This window comes from Rhododendron vialii, chromosome 2a (assembly GCF_030253575.1).
Source record: "Rhododendron vialii isolate Sample 1 chromosome 2a, ASM3025357v1".
Lineage (NCBI taxonomy): Eukaryota > Viridiplantae > Streptophyta > Magnoliopsida > Ericales > Ericaceae > Rhododendron > Rhododendron vialii.
This window is the reverse complement of record NC_080558.1, coordinates 4,473,591-4,490,465: the sequence shown is the minus strand read 5'-3', so window position 1 is coordinate 4,490,465 and position 16,875 is coordinate 4,473,591. Positions and strand designations below refer to the sequence as shown.

Sequence of the window (16,875 nt, the reverse complement as noted above, 5' to 3'; positions counted from 1 at the left end):
CGCTTTTAAAATTCGAGGCGCGTTTATTTCCCCAGCAGTGGTCTGCCCGTGTACAGTCCAATTATCAAATCAGCGACGATCCATCCGTCCAATTGCAAATCAACGACGATCCATCCGTCCAATTGCAAATCAACGACGATCCATCGACGATCCATCTGTCCAATTGCAAATCAACGACGATCCATCCGTCCAATTGTAAATCAACGACGATCCATCCGTCCCATTTCAAATCAGCGACGATCCATCCGTCCGATTATCAATCAGCGACGATCCATCCGTCCAAATTCAAATCAACAACGATCTACCTGTCCAAATTCAAATCAACGACGATCCATCCGTCCAATTTCAAATCAGCGACGATCCATCCGTCCAATTTCAAATCAACGACGATCTATCTGTCCAAATTCGGATCAGCAATCAATCTGCTCACCGATCCGTTGGTGCACGGTATTTGTATATACTTGCTTGCACTTTTCGTTTAAATCGACTTTTGGGTTAATTGGATGGGTGTCTAGAAATCTTTGACGTTACCCGTACCAGCCAATGGTGCTCCGCGTGCCGTCAAAGAGGGACTACTGTAGACACCCCAATCTGATTTCCCGATCGTTTTACTTTGTTCTTCGGTTTCTTGTTTCCTCGATGATGAATCAGGTCGAAAACAGTCTCGAGAACTTGGAATGGCTTGAGTTTGGTGTACGCGGAACCCATCCTTAGCCCTAAAACACTTGAATCAAAACCTGGACCTTGGGTTTGACAGTCGCGCGACACACTGGGATCCTCGCGCGATTGTTCATTTGCCAGGTGGTGGTCAAAGTCAAAGCTTTGACTATTGACCCTCGCGGGGTTGGCTGGACCCTCACGCGATGGTCCCACTGTCTCGCGCGATGGTCAACACCTGTCGTTTTCACCCGGATTGCGTGGTGGTCAGGGGGCTACAGGCCTATGTGACCCCGTTTTCGTCGGCTGAACAGCGTCCTGGGGGGCTCCCCTTGCACCACCTCACCCCCCATTCTCCCATCACCTTTGCCACCCCACTTCTCCACCAAGCAATTGTAACCAGCATTGTTGGCTGGTTACATGGCCTTGGCTAGCCACCAACCAACCCATTTTTCTATAAACCCCCCCCCCCCCCCCACGCTTCATTTCAAAAGGTTACCACTTTCTCTCTAAGAAAGAAGAAGCAAAACTCAAGCACAAACATCTCGTACCACACTCTCTCCTACATAGTCACCTCCCAAGCCTCACCACCTCATTCAAGCCATCTCCAAGACACTCAAGCAAAGGTATAATACCTTTCTACTCACTGTTCGAACCCCTGAGGGGGGCTGGCAGGGCCAAGGCTGGTAATCAATACCAGTTTTGACCCTAAAGCTAGCAAGGTTTCAAGAGCCGTTACCAGGAATACCCTCGCGCGATGGTCCCATACACTCGCGCGACAGTTTTGTCGGCGTGAGATTGGACCACGTGGGGAAGGGATGCTGGTCTTTAAGTTTATTGTTATGTTAATAGTCATTTTTAAGTCTTTTAAAAAGTATTAGTTCACTAATTTGCATGTTAAAAATCATCGTTTAGCTTAGTTTATAACTCCTCTTGGTTTGGAGTGCTCTTGGGATGCTCTTGAATATGTCTCAAGGCCCTAGGTGTGCAAAGCAATTCCTGAAAGTCCAGTCTGAATAATCGCGCGCCTGTATCACTCTGTCGCGCGATGGTTCTGTGTTTTTCCAGGGATTGCCCTTGCATGAGCAGCTTGGCCTTGGCCTCTGTTTAGACACCCCCACTGTTTAGGGGTCGTGTTTTCAATATTTTCATCCGTCTGTTGTAATATTGTTTACTTTCAAGTACTTATAAACTGCTTGGTTTGCACCTGGGTGAGCACTGGTCCTTTCAGAGCCCAGAAGGGGGTGAAATTCAAACCATTGGTGAAGCATCAACACTCGCGCGAGTGTATGGCACTGTCGCACGACGGTTCAGTTGCATAAAGATGGATTCACGCATGCAAGCTGACTGTTTGTTCGTGCCAAAATCATACATAGCACTGTCTTGATGTATGATCGATGTTTTGAACTTTATTCCATTTATTACTTGTCATCTCATTAATCCATGCCATATCTATCACATCCTGCAAATTGTTACAGTTTTAATCCCCGATTAACTATTCCCCCGCCCTAATTGGCTTAAAATTGATTAATCAAACAGAATCGCAAACAAACATTTTCGCAAAATGCCTAAGTAGAGACCGATCTCCGGATTGGGCGAGAGGGGTGCCATAAAACCCTTCCCCTCTCGTAACCTGGCTCCCGAACCCAGATATGGTTATGACGGACTGGTTCCTTAACTTTTTCAAATCAATCAGCGCGGCAAGTGCTTCGAAATACGGTTCCTTGGGTGTCGGACCTTCAAAACCCGAGTGGCGACTCTGTATTTTGCTAGCGCTTGCCACCCCGCTCGCGCTCCTTCGATCTGGGCCCTCCGCGTCTCGGAATCCGGAAATTCCGAAGGGCACGCTGCCCACAGTGGTTTGTCACACGGTTGTGGACTTAGAATTTCTTAGTCGTCTAGGAAATGCTTAAAATATAAAACGTAAACTTTATTACACCGGGATAATAAAGTGATACAAGAAAAGAAAAAGAAAAATTCAAACTACTCAAAGAAGTGAGTTCGAATGGGGTTTGAGCACGAAGTACTCGATAATCTACTTTGCTGAAAGTAGGAAAGTTTTTGAAGCACTGGACTTTGATTGGTATTCGACCCGTTTTTCATCTTGTGAATTTGTATTTATAGGCACAGCAGTAAGCTGATTCAGGCTTGAATCTGAATTATTCTTTGCTCCACAGGCCGACATGTGTCCCATGATGCTCCTTCTTTCATGCATGCAAGATCATGGGCAATTTCTAGCAGTTAACAGATCATGGGTGATGTAGCAATAACTCCCCACTTCCCCCTTTCTTGTGCTAACTTGACATGTGACCAATTGACTAAGTCAATTGGCCTTTGAATTTGGAGGAAAATAACTGCCTCCAAAATAACCAACTCCCTACAATCATGGGCCTTGCTCCCTAAACCTGATCGGCATCTTCTTTATGGGCCTAAAACCGTGGGCCTAACTTCATGGGCCAAATCAATGTCTTCTTTCACGAGCTCCATCCTTCATGGGCTGCCTTTGGTTATTAGGCCCAAACATTAATAGCAAATCCATGGCCCAATAAACTAACAATTACATAACTTCGGCCTAATTTAATTAAGGAATTAATTAAAAGGCCATTCACGGTTAGCCCGATCCGTGGTGCCAAAAATGGGCATAAACATTGCCCCCCCACATGCCTTGATTCTTTACAATTAGGATCAAGGCGTGAATAGAAAGTAAAGCCATTTTTGGCATCCCAAACAGGTCTTGAATCCTGTAGTAGCATTACTTCTTTTACTTGCCTTTCCTATTGATAGTAGGCATTAGGCATTTTTATGCTCCATTCAGGCCTTTGACAATATTAGATCTGTCTTTAGGCCTGAACCATGAAAGGCTCGACAAAAAGGCTTAAAAATCTATTGGAAGGCCTGAACTTCTTCTTGGAATGCTTATAAATGTGGTTCAGACCTATGGAAAGAGCTCAAAGGGCCTTTGTCTCTGCGGAAAAGGCCTTTGTAAATCAATAAAGTCCTATGTCCAGGCCTAGTTGTAGAGAAACCATAGAATCATGGAAAAGGCCTGGTAAGGACTAAAAATAGATTGGAAGGCTTAAACCCCTGCTTGTAACTTTCAAGCTTGGTCAATGAAATGAAATGGCCTCCACCTCTGCGGAAAAGGCCTAGCAAAACTCTAATAGGGCCTACTCAATGACTGATAGGCATTGGTCGAACATTTTAAAGATGCTTGTTCAGCCTATGAAGGACTTTCATTGTTACTTAGCCCTTTTTACAACCACGACGTTCTTGCATACGCCAAGTGAATAAGATCCGCTTTTGATGTGCGCCACAAATCCAATGAGGGCGTAGTTCCACAACTTTAAGGCCTATAGTTGGCCTATGCTTGTAATGCCTTTTGGCAGTTTGGACAATGCCAAAAAGGCCTTCATTAACTGGGGGAGGAGGGAGATCACCGATTACAAATGAATCATGATCAAGACCTGAAGTGTCGTTGGTTTCTTACTCTCCATTAAATTCCTCATGTCCTAGAACGAGTGGAATGTGCAATTCAGACCTGTCCCCATGGCTGATGGCAGGACTAGATCGTCCCTGACTTTCATCATCATTACCCAAGAGTGAATCTGAATGTGGAGGCTTTTCAAACACTTGAGAAAGCTTCTGAAAGGAGAGAATGGATTGATCTTGCCTCATAATTGGACTTTCCATGTTCTGGTTTATTCCAGGTTTGAAATCCTGCTCCCTTTGAGTTGAAACAGACCTATCTTGTCGCTCCTCCGGGCATAGAAATAGCTTACCATCCAAAAGCTTTTGAAAAACTCCTAAATGTTTGTTGCTGCCATCAGGCCTGAAACTGTTGCCACGATCTGTATCATGTAGCCTTACTGCTGTTCAGGAATCCTTAAAGGGCTGAACTGAGACTCTTGCCCTCCGAGTCGAAGTTCTTGGCCTCCTTGCCCCCCGAGTGCAGGGTTGTAGGAAGCTAAGGGCTTAGAGAAGCCTGGAGGTTTGGTGTGCTTGCTGGAAGGTTGTTGAGACTCTTGCCCCCCGAGTCCAATTCCTTGGCCTCCTTGCCCCTCGAGTGTAGGGCTTTCAGAAGTAAAGGACTGAGAGAAGCCTGGAGGCCTAGAGTGCTTGCTAGAAGCTTGCTTAGAGATATTCAGGCCTGAAGTTTGGCCTACAGTGCTAAATTATGACACCAGTGGTGGAGTAAGAGTTGGAGTTGACTTCATGTCTTCGATGGCCTTTTTGGATTTGATTAGACATTCTTCAATCGTACGCAAACATTCACCATAGGGATCAATGAATTCCCGTGAGAGTCCTTCGTTGGATGCAGTAGTACAGGAGCCCATATTTTCTTCAACTTGGCCCTCAAAGCTAGGTCTGAGTAGGAGGATCATCAAACCCACCATTTTGGAATTCATGTTGTTCGGGTAGGGCTGAATACATGATATGTGAATAGCCATGTGACTTGTCACTAAAGAGACCGTTTTCCTCATGACGTAATTAGCGATCCTCTTCTTCAAGTCTATCAACTTCATATTCAAGCCTTTGAATTGGATCCTTGTAGGAGTTTAGTATGTCGATATGCCCATCCTCTGTATGATGGTGGTGGAGCCTCTCTATGTTGAGACGGTAGATTTCATCTTCAAGCTCGTCGACCTTATTGTCGTGCCAACGAATTTCTTCTTTACATCGCTGAATCTCTACATCCAATTCAACGTATCGAATTGACATGCGAATGAATCAGCGTAATACCCCTTGAAACGACTAGGGTTCCATTGAGCGTGCCATTGAAAGCTCTTGCTTTTGAACACGCGTACGCCGAGCAAGGCATGGATGCGATTGCAGGCATTGGTTGGTTGAGTGCGGGCGTGCCAAGACTTGTAGCGCCTAACTTTGGATGAAGATTGCCATGAATCTTGACTTCTAATTAACTTGTAAGCGATTGTATGTGACCCAAAGGGCAATGATCACAAGGAGGTTCGTGGTTTGCCACACGGTTGTGGACTTAGAATTTCCTAGTCGTATAGGAAATGCGTAAAATGTAAAATGTAAACTTTATTACATCGGGATAGTAAAGTGATACAAGAAAAGAAAAGAAAATTTCAAACTACTCAAAGAAGTGAGTTCGAATGGGGTTTGAGCATGAGGTTCTCGATAATCTACTTTGCTGAAAGTAAGAAAGTTTTTGAAGCACTGGACTTTGATTGGTATTCGTCTCGTTTTTCATCTTGTAAACTTGTATTTATAGGCACAGCAGTAAGCAAATTCAGGCCTGAATCTGAATTCTTCTTTGCTCCACAGGCCGACATGTGTCCCATGATGCTTCTTCTTTCATGCATGCAAGATCATGGGCAGTTTCTAGCAGTTAACAGATCATGGGTGATGTGACAATAACTCCCCACTTCCCCCTTTCTTGTGCTAACTTGACATGTGGCCAATTGACTAAGTCAATTGACCTTTGAATTTGGAGAAAATAACTGCCTCCAGAATAACCAATTTTCTACAATCGTGGGCCTTGCTCCCTAAACCTGATCGGCATCTTCTTGATGGGCCTAAAACCATGGGCCTAATTTCGTGGGCCAAATCAATGTCTTCTTTCACAAGCTCCATCCTTCTTGGGCTGCCTTTGGTTATTGGGCCCAAACATTAATAGTAAATCCATGGCCCAACAAACTAACAATTACATAACTTCGGCCCAATTTAATTAAGGAATTAATTAAAAGGCCATTCACGGTTAGCCCGATCCGTGGTGTCAAAAATGGGCATAAACAATAACCTAGTCTATGTACTTTAACTTATCTCCATTTATACATTCCCTTTGTATTTTTTTAAACAAATTCTTCAATTAAGTCATCATAATTTAACTATAACCAAGTACTCATTTTTAATTGAGATTATAGCCAATTCAGTTAATCTCACTTGTGACATGGTAGTCCGAATATAAATTTTTATCAACTTCAACTTAGGAAAATTCATCTCATCTGAAAGAACTATAGCTGGTGTAGTCAATAAAATTCGATAAGCAACCCATACTATTTGGAAAATACCATCTTCCCAACAAGACCTTATAAAATCAAGGACGTTAATCGATTTTATTAGTTCTCTCAAGAATATTGTATTCAAATGTCTAAGCTCTTGAAATAACTCATCCCTATAAATTTTGGGTGTAAATTATACATACCCGAATTTTAATTTTATTTTTTGGTGTAAATTAATTTTTACTAAAAAGTTGAGAAAAAAGTTAATTTTTACTATAGGCACCTCTAGAAGCAAAAAGACTATTCACTACAAGAAAAATCACAATAGCTAATGAAAAAAATAGTGACAAAATTTAATTTTTATTATAGGTGACGAAACAATAAGATTTTCGTCACCAAAAGTTACTATAGGTGACGGAAAACAAGATTTTCGTCACCAAAAGTGACTTTCCTCGATAACCTATAGGTGACGAAAGATTGTTTCCGAAAGTCACTTTTTCGTCACCTAGCTATAGTAATTTTTGCTGACGAATGTTTTTTTGTTTCGTCAACTATTGTGATTTTTCTTGTAGTGATTTTTGAGAATCGAACTCATCATGATCTTAGTCATGGCCAACCTAACTTTTCGGTGCTCTAAAGTGAAAATAAAAATTGAGGTCCTTTATGAACTTTTACAATAAAAATTGAGGTCCTTTATGATCTTATTTTTATTTTTTGGTGTAAATTATACATACCCCAATTTTGAACAGATAGAAGGTGAAAAAATAGGACCGGCTAGTAAGAAACAACCACCTACACATAGACCTAGAATTTCAGGCTAAGCATTCATATACAGAGGGGAGAACGAAACAACACAACAACAGAAAAGAAAAAGTCGTTATTTTCAGTTTTCACCATCAACTGCCGGGACTCGGTAAATCTATTAGTTCCCTTGGACTGGGACTAACTCCAAGTCGCCGGACAAAACCTTTTCGTCTGAGTGGGCGCCGGAAGCGGGATCTAACTCCAATGGCGTCGAAGAGAAAGAGGTACGGCTGATGGGGGGAAGAGAGGGGTGGAGGAGAAACGGTTTCTCTGGAACAGGAATCCACTTGACAACCCACCCAATTGCCCAAGAAACTGAAGCAAACCCAACACAGACTCCCCACTGCCACCAATTCAACCTCTCCGTACCCGCAACTTTCTTCAGAAACTCCACCACCACCACCTGAACCGCAATCGTCAAACCAATAATCACCAGAAACAAGTGGTTCTTGTGAATTCCCTCAAACACATTCTTGTTCTCGAGCTTCCACAGGAAGATAACATTGAACACTTGACACAGTGCGAGAACATTCAAAATCAGAGTGTCATTGACATTCGCGCTCACCTTGAAAATTGCTTCGCCCTTGAATTGTAAGGTAAGCAGGACAACTGTCTGATATAACGCTTGACAGAGTAAGTTCCTCCACATAACGTTGGTTATGAGTTGCTTTGTTCGACCCACCGGTGGATTTTCCATTAGCTCCTTTGTGGGTTTTTCAGTGGCTAACGGTAAAGCAGCCGATGTGCTAATAATCAAGTTGACCCATACCAATTCGACGGCTGAAAGTGGGACCTCTCCGGTTGAAACCGACACAACAAAGTTTATGGCAAGGGTAGCAACAGTCAGAGTGAGCTGCAACTGAATGAATTTCTGAACGTTGGTACAAACACACCTCCCCCACCTTAAAACAGTGGCCACAGACCCGAAGCTGTCGTCCAAAATGACGATGTCAGAGCACTCTTTCGCCTCTACAGTCCCCTGTCCCATCGAAAGGCCTATATCGGCTTCTTTTAGTGCTGGCGCGTCGTTGGTTCCATCCCCAATGACTGCCACCACGTGGTCTTTTTGCTTCAAGCATTGTACCATTAGGAGTTTCTCACGTGGAGAGGCCCTTGCCATCACACTGATATTGTTGACTTTCTCCATTCGTTCCTCTGGTGTGTAGTTTCTGAATTGCTCCCCCAAAACCACTGCTCCGTTTTCCATGTCCTGATTAGGCTTGAGTATCCCACATTCAGTTGCTATAGCTCTAGCCGTGAAAATATTGTCGCCCGTGACCATTTTCACGTTCACTCCTGCATATTGAAACTCTTGCACAACTTCTTTCACACCCGGACGACATGCATCCATCAAACCCACTAGCCCCAAAAGGGTCAAGCAGTTTTCTTCTATTTGGTTTTTTCCCTCTTCATGTTCTTCCTCTGGAACTTGCTTGTGCGCGAAAGCGATGCATCGCAAGCTGCTAGCTGCCATCCCTTGAATTATACCATCAAATATCTTCCTCTCATCATCATCCAAAACCTTGATGGTTCCAGAGACATCGTAGTAATTCGAGCACATAGCTAGTACCATCTCCGCTCCACCTTTGATGTGCAAGTTCATTGTATTTTGCTCTCCATTCCTCATCAAAACACCACTTCGTTTCTTCTTTGAGTTAAACGCTTCAACATGGAGAATCTCACCACTCTGCTTAAGTCCCTCCATATCCAGGTTCAGTTCTGAAACAGCCCAAGACAGGATCGCCTTCTCCGTAGGACTACCAGAGAACTCAAACTCGGATCCTGAAGCAGACATATTAACAGAACCAGTTGTATTCAAACCAATACCATGGTGGAGTAGTTCAACAACACTGGTTGCAACAGAAGAGATCCCTTTTTCCTCAATACAATCCTGGCCTAACCAGAACGTTGTCACCTTCATCTGGTTAAGTGTGAGTGTTCCAGTTTTGTCAGTACAAATAGTGGTAGCGAAACCCATTGTTAAGCAAGCAGAGAGCTTGCCAACCATGGCGTGATCACTCATCATTCGTTTCATCGAATGAGCCAGAGCTAGAGTCACAGCCACCGGTAACCCTCCTTGTATTGCATCGACTAGTATAGTTACTGGAGCAGCTATGATATTGAAGACAGAATTTAGGATGTCGTAGGCTTTGGTTTTGCTGCCGTTGTACTTTGCGTTCCCGTTCATGTCCTTTTGGTTTTCGGTGAAGTACCGGATCAATAAGACAACTTGGACTAAGAATGCGACAGATAAAACGACTTTTCCGATTGATGAGGTGAGTTTGTTGAGTTTGTATTTCAGAGGGGTATGTTCGTTGGAGTCGATGCTGATTGTGATTATTTCTCCCAACGTTGTGTTCATTCCCACTGAGGTGACTAGCATTCGACCATTCCCAGAAGTTACCTGTTGGAAATTCAAACACGAGACACATGTTAATTAAGCTCAATCTCATCTTCTCCATAAGTCCATATATGTCCGCAAGTCAGTGGGATAATACATGTTGCAAGATCAGTGAACATAGTAACTGCGAATGTTAAATGTTTTCCCTATTTTCCGTTGTTTGGTTAGAGAACAAATAGTAAATTGTTTTACCAGGTAAAACTTTTTTCGTCATTCGGATGAAAATGTTTTTCTCTTGGAATGGGGCGTAAATCGTGTTTGGTTTTCCTGTTCCTTCCACTTGCTCGATCAACCTTTTTATTCACGTCTGTCTTTTCTTCCGCCAAGGTCCCTACTTTTTCATTCCCAAATTCTTCACACTGTCAAAGACTTCTAACTTCACAATCCACTTTAATCACGTATAAAACCCCCTCTTTTGATGGTTTTGAGTGATGCTCCATTCTTCCAAAAAATCCTTTTCCACTACTGAGTAATTATGCCATTATGGGGTCCAAGTTGTAGGGTAGATTACTAGATTCGAGAGACAGCAAAGATAACTATAGGTGTCAACTGTTAAGAACAGGGGCTCAAGTCCAGAATTGTTGTGTGAAGTTGAGTGTGGTTCTTGTGATTGCAATGCAAAAATGAATGATTAGATGAATGATTCGGATCAAACACATGTTCAAAGATAACTTGAAGGTCAAATCTGAATAATTAGATGAATGATTCGGATCAAACATCCTACTAGATGATTTGAAAATAACAAAAACATTATTTAAGAGGAGATCACCAGTTCCGTAGGCAATCAAACATTACTCAAACTTTTTTATTTTTCTGATTTTTAAAAGAGAAATCTATAAGTTAAAAAATCATGTCCAACCATTTAAAAAAAACCCAATCATGAAGACGAATATCAATCTAAAAGCAAAATCTTAAGGTACATTTTTTTTAGGCAATTGATAATGCCAAAACCAAAAGTGTTGCTGCCAAAACTCTCCCTTGTGAATTTACTTCTCTGCCCTCATTCCCATCTCACCTGCTTTACTCTCTCTCTTAGGTCATCCACAGTGGCATAATTAAAAATGGATAACCAAAAGTTGACACATCAGCTTTTGATTATCTATTTAAGAAGTTGCTAAGCTTAACAATGTTGAGGTCCGCAATGGTCACTTCTAGTCTATAACTAAAATAAGGGATACACTACAATTACACTCTCTCTCTCTCTTCTTGTGTTTTTCACCATTGATCACTTCCCTCCATTACACTTTTTTTTTGGCAAAAATATATCGATTTTCTCCTTTAATTTTGGGAAAAAAATTGGTGACTTCCTTCCCTAATATCATGAATTTGGGAAAAAAATCATGTACTCAAAAAAAAAAAAAAACAGTTGTGTTCTTGAATTTGTAAAAAATGTAAGGTTCTTTATTGTACAGAGAGAGGAATGAAAAAAGGATAAAATAAAAACGGAAAAAAAAAAATGAAATACCTTAATGTGACGACAAATGTTTTCCACCATTGATCATTTCTCTCCATTACGGTTTTTTTTTGACAAAAATATATCGATTTTTTCTCTTAATTTTGAAGAAAAAATTGGTGACTTCCTTCCCTCATATTATGAATTTGGAAAAAAAACCATGTACTCAAAAAAAAAAACAGATGTGTTTTTGAATTAGTAAAAGAATGCAAGGTCCTTCATGTACTCAACCACAAGGAGAGGAACGAAAAAGAATAAAATAAAAACGAAAAAAAAAATGAAATACCTTAATTCGGTGATAATGAGTTGAATTGTAAATGATTGAAAAATATGAGCTTTACTTTTGGAAGGAAAGAAAAAGAAAGAGTTTGTGGCCGAAGAAAATGAAATATAGAGCAGGCGAAGAAAATACCATTTGAAACACGCGTGTACATAAATTTTAGAACCAGTTAACTTATGTAATGTGAGATCCACAAATTTTGATTATTGAAAAAAGTTGCTAGTTTTGGTTATCCAAAGCCCAAAATTTGATTATTTCTAAAAATGTTGTTAAGTTTGATTATACTATTGTGAGCTATCTTTTACCCCAATATTGTTAACTTTAAAAATAATTTGCTTTTGATTATGCCACCGTGGATGGCCTTACAAACCCAATTCTGGGTATACTCCAAATCCACCGGCAAATCGCCCTTTCCTTCGACGCCAAAAGACCGTGTCGTCCCCACACGACGCTCACCTCGCCGCCTCTTCTCACAGACCTTTCCACCGCTGCTCTCTCCTAAAGCAAGCAACTCGCCTTCCAATATTTCCTCGTGAAAAGAAACCCATCAGTGGTTTTTACCCCAAGGGTACAGGATCGATCCAAGATTTTTTTTTTCTTTGGATCCCCACCGATTTCTGGGTTTAAATAAAGATTTGATTTTTGATTAGGGTTTGATGGGGGTTTGTGTTGAACAATGGAATTGAAAATGGCGGAGGCTGTGATAAGCAAGATCTGCATGTTCTCGTCCTCTTGTTCTTCGATTCAACATCACAATAATGGGGTCTCTTCGTTTCCGGTTAAATCAACCATGGTTTCTTCCGGAATGGGGTTTCCTTCTCTAAAGAATGCAACTTTTTCCAAGAAAGAAAATACCAGACTCTCTTCTCCTTCTCCTCTTTATGCACAGATGTCCACAGGTATTATTGGGAAAGCTCAAAAAATGGTGGGTGAAAGGGCTTCAACCCAATACGAAAGAAATAAATGGTGCTGGAGATCTTGTGGAATCCCTCTTGAATGCTGGGAACAAATTGGTGGTTGTTGAATTCTTCTCTCCTGGCTGCGGTGGTTGCAAAGCCCTTCATCCCAAGGCATGTCAAATTGTAGAGATGAACCCGGAAGTGCAGTTTCTACAGGTGAACTACGAGGAGCACAAATCCATGTGCTGCTTGCTGAATGTCCATGTTCTCCCAATCACAGACGGCGCGGTCTGTTGGCGTCGAAGTGAAGGGCGATTTGCCGGTGGATTTGGAGTATACTCAGAGAATTGGGTTTTGTGAGAGAGAGTAAAGTAAAGTGAGATTGGGAGGAAGGCAGAGAAGTAAATTCACATGGAAAAGTTTTGGCAGGAACATTTTTAGTTTTGGCATTATCAGCTGTCTTTTTTTATTCTTTTTTGAACCCTTTTCAATTTTGGTCCATAAGTGTTTATTTTTTCTCTTATCGAGATAAATCCCGAAAGTCAAATTATTAATTGTTCTGCAAAATACTGTAATTAATTAGTTTGATCAACTCCATCAAATTTTCCATTTTTTTCAAAAATTATCATTTCAAACTTTTTCTCTGAGTCCTCCACACCATGGAATTTGAACCAACATCGATCTGTAGTTCCTGCCCTAATCTACCTTCCATTTTTTCATTGTGAGGTTTTTAAATCTTGTTAAGTGGAATGGAATAGCTATTTACAATAGATTGGTCTACCAACATAAAAAGTTTATACTTTGACTTCCCAAAATGAACTACATTTAGAAATGTCTCAAAATAGAAAAGACTACCAAAAAGTTGATAATGAGGAGAGTGCTACCAACAATCAAATTAACACTATATATTCAAATAACTAAATAAGAAAGAAATCAAATACTATAAGCAAATAAGTGGACCCTCACCTTGGTGTCGGAGAACAAGAATGGATTATTATGATTATGGCTAAGATCAACTTCAACAGGGTTGGTTTCCACAGTCATGCTTGATTCATCTACCAGCAAAGAGTGTCCGCCTATAAACAATCCATCAGCCGGAACTTGGTCACCATTATTCAAGCACACAACATCTCCTACAACGATTTCAGAACGGTCAACTTTTTGTTCCCCTCCATTTCTCAAGACATCAACTTGGATGTTGTTGCTCATTTCAGATAACTTGACGAACCGTCTATTTTGCTTGAATTTGACTATTGCCGAGACTACTGTCACTACAAAGACTGTCGCAAATATGCCTCCTCCGTCGTACCTGTTTGGATTTAGATAGCTATATTGTACGTAAAACTGAGTCACAAAAGAACATGTATTGTACCAATAAAGTAACAAATGTGAACTAGTTATCATTCATCAGGTGGACGACATAAATCATAATCTTTTAAAAAATTAAGAGAAAGGCAGCACGAGGGACTGATGAGAGAGACAAGTTCGGTAATTAGTTAAGTATTCATTCGGATTATGTGCTTGTCTATGATAAATGAGAATGATTAATACATACCATCCTTTTTTGAGGCCATGTTGCTTGGTTTCCAATCCAAGTGAAACTGTTGCACATGCTAGAATTATCAAACTAGTAGGCTCTCTTAAAGCCTCCAACACAAAATCGAACAATTTTTTCCCAAGCGGCCTTGGGTAGGTGTTTGATCCAAATGCTTCCTTTCGTCGCGAAATATCCTCAACGTCTCCATTAATTCCATGCTTCAAATTTGTTTTGAGACTAGAAGCTAGTCCCTCGACTCCACCATATTTCCTGAGTTGGTCAAGATTTTTCTGCTTCACAATTTGGATGAGAACGAATTGAACAATTTCTGGAAAATTAGGGTGGGGTTCGACAATATCGATCACAACGTTGTTTGATGAAATGGTAGCTTGAAATTTCGATGACATGTTTTAAAAAACACGAAGTAGGAATTGAGATAATTTGTATGAATGAGAAAGAGAAATTGCGAAGGAAAATTTTGTGATGTTGTAGTATTTATATGAGAAAGAACTGCAGAATTAAGTGTAATGGTGGTGGGTTTATTAGAGCCGTGGTGCAAACGTTGCACCACCTTGAACTGGGGGTTCGCCTGTTCGGGTGAGAGCTACCACCTTGAACTGGGGGTTCAGTTGACTTGTGGTACGCGAACATATATATAGTGTTTGAATTTGTTAATAGCGCCCTACTTTGGACTGGTTCAAGTTGAGACTGAACTGGGGGTTCAGTTGACCGAAGAAAAGGAACGGGTAATTTTTTTAATCACGCCCCACTTTGAACTGTGCAGTTCAGTTGAGTGCCCCTAGGCCTAGAGGAGTGTGGGTCCCATTTCTTTGCCACATCACTCTCGGATTCCTCGTGAGAATTAGACTTTTTGTTGCGTTTGTACAGAGACCCTTCGGATTGAAGTTCAGCAACTGCTGTGGGTTAAAATAGTATAGATTTCATCATAATGTCATGTTTATCAAAAAGTATATTACAGGGGTAAGCATGACATTACTTGTGGTGAGATCCACATCATTTCAACCAATAGAAATGAAAGTAATTTTCACCATTTTTTAAAGATGGTGAACAAAATTGCACTTATCGATCTCTCGATCGATCGATTGATCTTTGAGGTTAGGATGGATACCTCCAAATTCGATTGCCTTTCGTGTACGGTTCAGTTTGAATATACTCAGTGGTGACTCCGGAAATTTTGATCAGTGGTGTTCTTCAATAATTTTGCAGTAAAGTCATAACATATCAACCGCATAGACAAATGAATCTACACTTTTCAATTACAAGTAAAATCTAATTTATCATTAACGATGGGGATTTTGATTTGTGATGTCATCCAATAATCTGCACTTCTCAATTACTACTCCCTCCCTCCCAATTTAATTGTCCTTTTCGGGAGTTAGTGTCATTTTTCAATTGATTATATATTGTAATTTATAATGTTTCATGTGATTTTAAAAATATTGTATTATAGAATAAATCGAGATCTATCAAACAAGATCCATATTTGATATATAATTCATTACCAATTTAAAAACATACTCACTCTGTCCCAATTCAATTGTCCTTTTTGAAAGTCTGTGCCACTTTTTAATTGATTGTATCTCGCAATTATAATGATCTACGTGATTTAGAAAATATTGTATTATAGAATTAATTGAAATCTATCAAACAAAATCTATATTGGATATAAAATTCATTACCGATTTAAATATATAACTAGTTTTTTAGCGAGTCAGAATAGAACTAGGGACAATTAAATTAGGACGGAGAGAGTAACTAATTTTTTTATCCAGTTATAACAGAATTGAGATAAGTAAATTAGTATGGAGGGAGTATTAAAGAAGAATTGTTACTAATAGGAATTTTGAAGTAAGTGAAAACAATTATTAATAAAATCTAATTTAGTAGTACACCTGCAAGTGAAAAATTTACAAAAAACCAAAAAAGTCAAATGGCTTTTGGTATCTTTATAAGGAGTAAACCCAAAGCATTAGTTTGGTTTGTTGGTGGGCAGCCCGTGGCAATTGATGGACTTTCCTAATATTATCTGGGTCAAAACCCTTTGTGGCCCAATCTTTAATTGGCTGGAAATTGGTGCATCAAGAAGAAAGGTTACAAGAATATATATCCAGTTCTAGACCGCTGGGCACCAATTCGTTTGAGATATTTCTTTTGCCAAAGTAGCCTATTAATTACGCGTTACCAACTTGAATCTTTGGAATAGAGCATTTTCCCTTCTACTGTAAAAGTGTTTGGTTATATATATATAGGGGCCGGTTTTAGGGACAATACATTTGACAACAAATTATTCAGAGCCCCACGTGAATAATCGGAGCCGTTCAATTTGTTTAAAACATGTTTTTAAAGGTTCTCATAAAAAATCAACTCATTTAGATATCGACAAGGGCTTGATCGGCTCATTCAATTTTATCCTGTCAAATTTGATAAAATCAATTAAATGAGCCGATCAAGCCCTTACCGATATCCAAATGAGTTGATTTTTCATGAGAACCTTTAAAAACATGTTTTAAACAAATTGAACGGCTCCAATTATTCACGTGGGGCTCTGAATAATTTGTTGTCAAAAGTGTTGTCAAATGTATTGTCCCTAGAACCGGCCCCTATATATATATAACCAAACATATATATATATATATATATATATATATATATATATATATATATATATATATATATATATATATATTAGGACTTTGAAAAATACAATGTATGGTAGTATATGATAGTGTCTCAAAATTTAGAAAACACCCGACTAGTTACCGATATTCAATTGAGTTGATTTCTTACAAGGGTTCTATAATAAATATTTTGAACCTCCTTGTAAAAAATAAGTACAATTAAATATCGGTAGGGGTGT

General features: G+C 40.0%; 1 protein-coding gene across 1 annotated transcript; it reads right to left on the bottom strand.

The window, feature by feature from the left end:
- Positions 1–7,545: 7,545 nt before the first annotated feature.
- LOC131316983 (putative calcium-transporting ATPase 13, plasma membrane-type) lies at positions 7,546–14,404 on the bottom strand. Its single transcript, XM_058346564.1, has 3 exons — positions 14,016–14,404; positions 13,427–13,769; positions 7,546–9,831 (listed from the first exon to the last, which is right to left on the bottom strand). The coding sequence occupies exons 1-3, from the start codon at positions 14,402–14,404 to the stop codon at positions 7,546–7,548; spliced, it is 3,018 nt and encodes a 1,005-aa protein (XP_058202547.1).
- Between the last annotated feature and the right edge of the window lie 2,471 nt (positions 14,405–16,875).